The sequence below is a fragment of the Balaenoptera musculus genome, chromosome 16 (genome assembly GCF_009873245.2).
Source record: "Balaenoptera musculus isolate JJ_BM4_2016_0621 chromosome 16, mBalMus1.pri.v3, whole genome shotgun sequence".
Taxonomy (NCBI): domain Eukaryota; kingdom Metazoa; phylum Chordata; class Mammalia; order Artiodactyla; family Balaenopteridae; genus Balaenoptera; species Balaenoptera musculus.
This window is the reverse complement of record NC_045800.1, coordinates 80,847,697-80,857,526: the sequence shown is the minus strand read 5'-3', so window position 1 is coordinate 80,857,526 and position 9,830 is coordinate 80,847,697. Positions and strand designations below refer to the sequence as shown.

At 41.9% G+C, this 9,830-nt stretch overlaps 1 protein-coding gene across 6 annotated transcripts in view; it reads right to left on the bottom strand.

The window, feature by feature from the left end:
* Positions 1-315: 315 nt before the first annotated feature.
* Positions 316-9,830, bottom strand: part of TARBP1 (TAR (HIV-1) RNA binding protein 1) — a 63,964-nt gene continuing 54,449 nt past the window's right edge. For 2 of the 6 annotated variants that reach the window (XM_036828481.1, XM_036828482.1), the window contains 7 exons: positions 8,985-9,181; positions 7,299-7,380; positions 5,177-5,348; positions 1,956-2,147; positions 1,647-1,771; positions 1,096-1,232; positions 316-742 (listed from right to left, as the gene is read on the bottom strand). In XM_036828481.1, coding sequence (XP_036684376.1) covers positions 574-742; positions 1,096-1,232; positions 1,647-1,771; positions 1,956-2,147; positions 5,177-5,348; positions 7,299-7,380; positions 8,985-9,181 — 1,074 coding nt within the window. In that variant the 3' untranslated portion in view covers positions 316-573. Of the gene's footprint in view, positions 743-1,095; positions 1,233-1,646; positions 1,772-1,955; positions 2,148-5,176; positions 5,349-5,993; positions 7,076-7,298; positions 7,381-8,984; positions 9,182-9,830 lie in introns of those variants that run through there. The other 4 variants (XR_005016800.1, XR_005016799.1, XR_005016801.1 and 1 more) reach the window with 4 other exon arrangements.

Here is a 9,830-nt window from a genome sequence, read left to right as displayed (position 1 = left end):
TTCATATGAACGATTATGGCCTCGTTTATGGCTTTAAAAATAAATTATGAACTTCATAGGGAAGCTGGTTTGGCACCTGGCCAAGCATGTTTCCTCCCTGCGCAGAAGGAGATACAAATCAGCAGAGAGAGGCCAATGACTCCTCCTCAGGCTGAAACGTTGCTTCCACCCCCCACCATGCGCTTGACAAGGGTGTGGTATTCACAGATCATTAGAGCTGCCTTAATTCTGCCTTCCTCCTACCACGATCCACATTTCTGACAATACTAGTTTCTAGGAAAGAAACGATCTTTTTAAAATACATTGCTTTATTTCCACAATTGCTTAAAATATTTTATTAAAGAAGCAACACAACTTAGCTTTAAAAAAGGTTTATTAAAGGGGACAACAAACAGCGATATAGTTAAGGCACGTGACAAAGTTTTGGCATTAAACTGCAAATAAAGAAATGCAAATTATCCCAATAGATTTCAGAATCTATCTCATCAGTCCAAATAGTTGTAAAACAATGTTTCAACAGCACCGGTAGATAACTCGATAACTTGATAAGTCGTCTCAGGCAAGGCACGAGCTTCAGGACCCGGGGTCCCCCTGCTTCAGCAGCTGCTGCCTGGTGTACTCCCAGACGAGCAGAGCTCCGCTCACGTGGACGTTGAGGGAGCGGGTGATGCCCTGCTGAGGGATTTCCACACACACATCCACCTGCTGGATCAGATTTGCTGGGATTCCTTCCCGTTCATTTCTGATTCAGAAAAATGGGAGAAGAAAGGTTAGTTTTCTTATGATAAACAGTTTTCTTCTCAGATATCCTGGATGTTACTGGAAGAGACAGGTTAACAAAATGACACAAGTCTATGGTACCAGGAGAATAAAGAAGAGTGTAACAAGAAGGTTTATGGGTCAATTCTGTGTTCACCTGATCATCCCAAACGGGTGAAATAAAATGAAAACTAGGGGGGCTTTCCATAAACCTTGCAAGTCAAAAGCCAGGTACAGGTGTATGATCAAGGGTACAGGTGTATGATCAAGAGTCCAGGTAAAACTGTAAACCTTCTGAAACGTTTTCTAGACAGAGACTCAAGACAGTGTTCTTACCCCAACAAGAGTAGAGACTTCTCAGGGAAGCAGTACTGGGTTAGGTCTAAACTTTTCACAGTCTGTTCCACACCCACGATGGTGTAACCTTCTGCTTTTTTCTGTTGCAGATAATCGATCAGCTGAGGTGGTTTTACCTTAATATTCGTTTAAAAAGAGCAGAATATTAAATCATGCCTTTATAGCCCTCCTGGGGGTAAAATCAGTTAAAGAAAAAAAAACTTTTATGAAACTGAAATTTGTTAAAAGGAAAAGGACAGAATTATACACTATAAAAAAGAACGCTCCCAACATCTCAAATTTATCAAACAAGAGTGACTTATAACAGGACACATTTTACTGAAAAGAATTCTACATTATTGATTTCTAAAAATACAACAGTGTGAAAGATAATAAGAATAGGAGAACAGAGTGGGCTGTATTTTACTTTTCAGTATTATTTTTAAGCTGTTAAAGGCTGGACTACTGCAAAAGGGTTGATAACGTGAAGACAGAGTACTACAAGAGAGTCTAGCAAATGAAAATTTTAATAATAAATCCTTCGCGCCCACCTCCACCAAAGGAAGCCACTGTTCGGCTGAAACGCTGAGGTGCTGAAACTGCTTGTCTCTGATGCACTGAAGGTTGCCGACCACGAGCGCCGAGGCCCCGAACACCTCACAGGTCCGGCACAGCCCTGCACAGGACAAGCCGGGGTTACTGCCGCCAGCCTAAGGCCAAGTTCTCTAGGTCCCAGGCATTGCTCTGAAGCTCCCGGAGAGGGGGAAATGTGGAGGAGAGGCCACAAATGGCACTGGGTCAATTACAGATTTTCAGGGTCAGAAGATGTTAAGCAAGCCCAGTGGAAACTCTAATTTTACCTCCTAAGTTGGTTGGTTTGTCAATGAGTGAGGCCACGACAATCAGTCTGCTGAGTGACTTTCCAAGTTTGGCCGCACGATCCTGAAGTACCAGCTCCAGGTCTAAGTCGGGGACACTGTTTCTCCATGGGATAATCTTCTTCTGAACATCACTCCACTCTGACTCGTTATCTGCTTCGCCTGAGTTAGAACCTGGGAAAGAAAAAGAAAATATAAATCTCTCTCTACTGATTTACATGCGTATATACTTTTTTAAGAGCTTAAAATGATAGGTTAGAATGAGATTCATTGACTAAAGAACTTTACTTGAATTCAGATACAACTGTCATTTTCAGTAACAGTTTAAAATGTTCAGATTCTACCCTGCTAACCAAAATACGACAACATTTCATAAAAATCAAAGATGCACATTTTTTTCCGTTTTAGCATACCCCAAATTGGGAAGCATCTTAGAATCCATGAGGGTATCATGGGTTTGGTAGCATTTTTTTCTTAGTTACATAAAATAATGGCATATCTTACAAACAATGGTGTTATTAGATTGGAATTTCCTGCAGAAATACTATATGCTGGAAAACAACATAAATAGTCTTTATCTTAAATTATTTTCCAAGTACTTGGGGGACCTTTTCTAAAAACGAGGACTGTTCTTTGGAGCAGTTATCTCCTGGCTACCCCGATGAGTACACGATGTCATTGACCTGTCTAATGCGCGTTGTGATCTCTAGTTCAGGACTGAGACTCTCCTTCCAGGCTCTCTTTCCCACTCCAAACCTGACTGAGCAAACGGGGGCACTTAGGTTACCTGGGGGGGGGGTTAGAGACACGCACGGAACCACGACGCGGTACTGTACTGAGGGTGTGCTCACACAGACGGGAGTTGCTAATGTCTGGGGGAGGGAGGGGCAAAAGAGCAAGACGCAGGAGGGCTCAAGGGAAGGGAGTATGAGAGTCTGCAAAGGAGAGCGTGTGGGAAGGGCAGGGCAGACCGTGGACACGTGCGCAGGAGCAGGACGCGGAAGGACAAGGACTCAGGCAGCCGCGGTGCCTTGGCGTTGCTCACAGCCTGAAGTGGAGGGAGGGATGTGACTCAGGCCAGGTCCTTAGGGCTTTGTGTATAAAATGATAAAGAATTTATTCTACAGACAGGAGGCAGTACAGGGTTTTAAGAAGGGGGCTAACAGTACTGGTTTTGTGTTGCAGAAAAATCTCTTAAAAACGATGTGGAGGATAAGTCGGGGAGGGAAAACCACTGAGAGGCTTTTACACTAGCCCAGCAAAGACGAAAACAATCTCTGCAAGAGGGGCTGAAGAGGAAGAGCAGAATCGCCCAGATCTGGTAACGGACGGATGTGGCTAGAGCAACAGCAGAAGAATGACTCCTGTGAGACCACTAATAGGAAGGGGGTTAGAGGAGGCACGTCTGGGCAGAAAGGTAACGTGGATTTGGATACCAAGTTGAAAGAGCTTATAGATGAGCTGGTGGGAGCATCCAGAAGCCTCAGGAAAGAGGCTGGCCAGAGATAAAGATCTGAAAGTTGCAGTTACATAGGTGGTGGTTTCCAGTTGTGGAAATTAATAAAAATGTGCAGAGAGAGCAAACAGAATGAGAAGAAAACCAGGCCAATGAAAGCATTTAGGGGACCCTAGCATTCACGTCTCAGCAGAGAAACCCTGTTGCAATATCCCTCTCTTTACCAAAAACAAACAAAACAAACAAAACAAACAGAAAGACCTCTGTAGCCTTCTCCCCATCCGGTAACTCCCCACTTCTCTGCTCCACTCCCTGCGTGGCAGAGCTCAGGTAAGATGTCCAGATGTGCCACTCCCCTCTCCTCTCCTCCCAGTCAGCCTGGCCCCTCCACCCGGAAAAGGCTCTCGTCACTGTCTTTTGCCCCCCAATCCACTTCTGCTCTTCCCCAGGCTTTGCGTGACTTGCTCTCACTTCATGTACGCCTCTGCTCAATGTCAACTCCTTAAAAAGGTCTTTTTAATCCTCTCTCACACTCTTTACCCTGCTTTATTTTCTGCATAGTACTTTTTACTACCTGACATCTTATCTGTTTGTTTAGGGTTGTCCCCCTGTAGGAATGTAAGAGCTCTGAGGGCAGGGCCTTTGTCTTCTGTTCAGCACACAGGGGGCAATCAGTAAATCTTTGTTGACTGAGTAAATAAATTTAAGGTGATAGTCTTAAAATGAACCATCTAGAGTATTTGATAAAAAAAAATGCACTTTCCTAGAACTCTCCTCCAGACAAAAATCTAAGGGTGGGACCCAAGAATCTGCACTTTTAACATGTTGTCCAAGGGATTCCTGAAAACACTAAAATTTGAGAGAACTATAAATATAAGGGACAAGGGAGGGGAACTCAAAGGAGAGTGAGAAAAGTCAGACTGAGGAGAAAAATCAGGATAGCAAGAAATGAGCAAATAAATGCTACATAAGGTCAGGTATGGTAAGAAAAGAGCGTCTATTTAGATTTTGTAACGAAGTAGACAAAGACAATTTCTGCTTTTCTGAAGGAAGTTTTAATGACGCTTACGGGTTGGGGAAGCCAGAAGGAGGACGAAATGTGAGTGACAGAAACGCTCAGAACGCAGATCACTACTACGCATCTCTTCAGGTTAGCTGTGACTTTAAAAATGGGCGGGGGACTTGATCCCTGGTTTTCTGGGGCAGCTGGATTGTGAAGGGAAGGAGGAGAAGCAACAGAGGGAAAGGTGGGTCCTGGAGAAAGCTCCAGGGAAGGATGGGGGCGGGGGCACGTGGAAGGAGGGCTGGAGCCACAGGGAAAAGATGGGTAAGACATGAGTAATGTTCAGCCAGACCGAGCCGGGAATGCAGAGCTCTGCTTCACTCCCAAATAGGACAAGAAAAAGAGATTTCTTAATTTGGTCCTTTTTTATATCTATATTTTTTCAGAAATATATAGTAGAAGAGCAATGAATATTAATTAACAATACTTCAAAGAAGAGAGAAGCCTTTAGCTTTATATAGTAAAGCAGATCAAGCTCTCTTTGGCTATTAAGAGCAAAGCCAACGTCAACTGAAAGTACTAGTCAGAGTGACACCACACTTTCTGTCTTTTCTCTAAGTGGAGGAGCAGAATTCACCACATCAGTGAAAAAGTGATACTATCAACCACCTATTCTAAGTAACGTGAATCAATGAGCCTGACCAAGGCAACAGGGAGAAAAAGTAAAACAAAAGTTTTTCTTACCTATGTCCTGCTGGGACCAGTCACCTGGTTTTAGTTCACAAAGTTGAGTTGGAGAAAGGTACCACTGAAATCCTGCATCTAAAGGAATGTCAGTGAACCTGGTAAATTTACCAATGGCAATCCATTCGTCCTCAACAAGGCCGGAAAGGCGTGGAAGTATGTAAAATATGGTCTGAAAGGAGAATTGTAAAAATCTAAATTTTTTTTCCTTAAAAATAACAAAGAAATACAGGATAACATGTTTAAAGTACAACTTATTATTACTGATGTGTTCTCCCAAACTATCACATCTGATCAAATTACATACTTTCATTTATATCTTGTAGCAATTGTCTATCTATACTTCTTATCTTCTCTAAGAAATTAAGGGATTAATTTAGGAAATCCTTGAGAGCGGCAGATCTTCCACTCCAGTATTTCTAACTGTATGTAACATAATATACACCATGCTCTTAATACAAGCAAGAAGTGTTTTGGAATTAATCAGCATTAATGTTGGACAACATTTGGATAAGTGCTATTTACTGACAACCAGACACCTCCATAAGCAATCAAGTTCAAGGTCTTGTGATGCCAGATCTTTACTATCGCTGCCAATATACAAATTTAGAATCTAGATTTTGCCTCGACTGTATCTTAGCTGTGTGACGTTAGACAAGCCATTAGCCTTTCTCAGCTTCAACTTCCTCATTGGTAAAATGAGGGTAAAATCGGGTAGAAGAGCACATGAAAGTGATTTGTAAACTGCACAGTGTGACACCACTGTGAACAGCAGTTATTCAGTCATTACATAACAATCCTCCTTCCCTTTTCTTACCTATGACAAGAAAACTGAGATCCAGATAATCCTTAAATGTGAAAAGGCACATAAGGAAGCAGAAGCACAGTAGGCAATTTTAAAATAAAGTAATAAACTTATAACAATGTCCAAGTCTTCATAAAAGTTTTTAGAATGAATATGGTTTTCTCTTTATTAGCAATATTTGTGCAAATTGAAACTGGCATAATGAATGCAAGCTGTTTATTAAGTAGGTACCAAGTATAGCTCCAAACGTATAGAGAAACAGAGTCTTGCGTGCCATTATTTTATTGATATGTACAGTTATGGTTCGTATAATTAATAGAGAATAAAATATATAAAACATATGAGGGTGAGGCAAAGTCAAGATGAAGGAAAAGGGGAAGCAAGGGACTTACTCCTGCTGGAGAACTGAATAGAAAAGGCTGACTTAGCACTAGAGAGTTATTAAGAGTCCTCAGAAAGATGTCAAACAAAGCATTCTGGGCGCTAAAGGACACAGAACAGAGCACGTTAAAATGTTTGAAAAATCCTAAATAATTTTTGCAATGAAGCAACAAAGTACACAATAATGTTCTATGATGACTATCTCACAATATATAGATCTGTATTTTTTTTAAAGGCCAGCTTATTAGTAATCCACACACACACACACAACCCAACAAAAAAAACTGCTTATGCACGGTAGCTAAAGTTTCTGATACTTCCAAGTTCCTAGATCACATGTTTTAAATTCCAAGGCAGAACACTATACTTGTAGTCGAAAAAGGGAGAAAGTAATATCGTATGTACAAATTTTAATAATCTATATATTAAGTTAATTAATTCACATGCTAACTGGAATAAGTTTAAAGAAATTATATAAGCACATTCTGTTATGATCAGTGAGATGGTGGATCATTTGCTATACAATTCCAGTCATCCAGAACCTAAAACAGGCACTTAAAAGAGTAGATCTTTTCGCCCTTTCATACCAATGGGCTTCGTTACGACAGATCTCACCTGCACAAATGCTCTCACTCATTTCCTTTTAATGTCAGAACAGATTTCTGTTCAGAGTTAAATATTCCCCCTCCCAGTGTTTACAAGCCAGACACTGCCTGAGAAACAGAAAGTGAAAATGACTCGCCAGTTTTCACTGCTGAAGAGTGAAGCGCAAGCAGCTATCTGCCCCAAGTGGCAACACGACACGGAGCACTTTACCACGTGAAGGCGGTGTTGCAGGGACAGTTAACCTCGTTATGCCTTCAACCACCGCGGCAGAAAGGAAGCACCCGGACTAAAGATACAGAAGAGAGTTCGCAAATGATATTCTCTGCTCACCTCCAGACAGTAATCCTTCAGTGGGTGGAACGTTGCAAAAAAGAAATGCTCCTGGATCCGTTGCCAATTCTTCTTCGCGTTCCTAGGTGTTAAAGATACAAGTGAGGTACAGACTAGTGAACCCACTCTGGTAAGGGGGAAACCCAAGTAGCTGTCTTAAAGAGGTACCGCAGAATTTAGAATGAATGGAAAATCTTGTGAATTTTATCCCAAGATTTATAACCCCTATCTCCAAGATCAATATCCTTTAAAAGCTGACCCTAAATCTGACATTTTGAAATGAAACTCAAAGAGACAAAGAAATTAAATAACTCTGTCACAGTCCTACATCAAACAATGACTCAACAAGAATGAAACTCAGGTCTCCACTCCATCAAAGAGACAGTCGTCAGTCAACAGACAACGATGGGAAAATCTCACAGGAACAGCTGCCGCAGGTACAACTCACATGCTTGGGGAAAAAATTCTAAAAGGGGACCGTTAAGAAATCTAGGCTGGGATCCTTATGTCTCTCTCTCTAGCCATAAATGCTTTTTTTTTTTTTTTAAGGAGAGAAAATCGTTACCTAAGTTACTTTTTTTTTTGGCTTCACCGCGCAGCATGTGGGATCTCAGTTCCCCAACCAGGGATCAAACCCACGCCCACTGCAGTGGAAGCGCGGAGTCTTAACCTCGGGACTGCCAGGGAGGTCCACATAAGTCACGTTTTCTACCCTGAAGATTCATGACACGCAGCCAAACTGTACCAACTTTCATAAGCCAAATGAAAGTAATAGGTTTTAAATACTTAGATACACACAAACAACAAAAACCAAAAATTTGTTAAGTTTTAGAAGGCAAAAGAGGTAGGAATAAAAATTACAAAACATGGCCACCAGCAGGTTTCAGTTTAAATTCATGACCAACAACCCAAAAGCTAAGCAGCAATTTCAAGACACCTTCCCGACAAGATCATTCTCCTGCTTCGGCCAACGTACCTTCTTCACCCCCGAGTTCCCAGCCCAGTTCCCAGTTCCCTGCCGGCTGGGCCTCAACATCAGTGGGGTGAGAAGAGGAGACCTGAGATGAGAGACTGGCCCCTCCTTATGCACCTGTCTTCTCTGCCCCTTGGCTTTCAAGGGTCTCCTCAAAGGACAACACCCCAATATGCGTCCGAGCTCCCATCCCCCTGGGTTTTGCTCTGAGTCGTGCACCCCGACCTACTCCATCACAGCAGCGGTGTTGTATCTGTTTGATATTGAGCATCTGAGTAGGATGTTGTTTGGGGGATAGAGAAGTTCTCTTAGAAAAGAAAAAGGCAAGAGCTTCCAGCTTTAACCGGGACATCTGAAGGCTTATGAGCATGGCTTTAGAGTCAGGCCATGCTGCTTCTCAGCAGTTCTTTGACAACAGAGGATGAAAACATTTGGCTACGCTGAAGAGAAACATCTAGAGGTCCCCAAATTAAAGATCAAGGATTAAAGAGCAAAAAAAGAAAGAAAAAAAAAAAAAGGTCTGACGGAGCTGACAGCACTTAGAACTGTAATTAAACTGCACATCAAATAGTGAGCTGCTTAAATGCTGCTTAATCTGAGCTCTGTGCCCTGCAGCGTGATGGGCTCAACAGAAGCTGCTGAAGCTGGGCACCCTCTATGCCCTCTCTGCACACAATGCTGGACCGAGGGGTAAGGGGACAAGGCCTGCTTACCCTGCTCCGTGCATGTTTTCCACTTGATTCAGACTGGATTCAATAATGGAAGTCAAAGCATCAAGTTCTTCAATGTGCAACGTCTTACACATGCTCCAGATTTTCTTAAGAGCAACTAAGGCATACAGTCGAATGCTAAAATTGTGATTAAAACACCAGTGCAGTACGATAATAAGGGCTTGCTTCAGAATTAGTTTCTGAAAAGGAGAAACATTCTTCAGATGTAAACGTGGACCATTTTACCCTTGGCTGTATGACCAAGAACAAGGTGTACAGGTGACAAAAATGCTACAAAATAAAATCTTATTTCACTGGTTTTACATTGTCATTCTCAGACAGATACAATGGCAGGAGTAATTTCCTCAAGAAGGAAAAGTATCTTCCCAGCTCCTTAGTTTTTATTTACCATGCTGCCACACATGTTTTCCCCCATACTCCAGTACCTAGGTTAATCTGAATGAAGTACTTTCATGCTAACCATTGTATGACCAGTGTTTTAAGAAGTCTCCATCACTTATTACCTTACCATGGGCTGAAAAAGTTAGAAATATTAAGTGAACTTGAGCAAGGTATCTCATAAAGTGCTGTTTTCCCCCCTGGTCTGAACTACTTACTCTGTTTTCCCTAATGGTGACCTTGGACCCACACAGCACTGAGTGGTGGCAGGAAAATTAAGAAGTGGGGAGAAAAATAATAAGAGTTTAAACTTTCCTGTAGACTTTTCCTGTGAATTCACAGAGTTTTTCACCTTTACAGCCAGGAGATTTTATGCAATGATAATCCCTGATTTCTAAAACCACACAGTTCAACAGATATTGAAAGGCAAAGGAAGTGACATGTATTAAT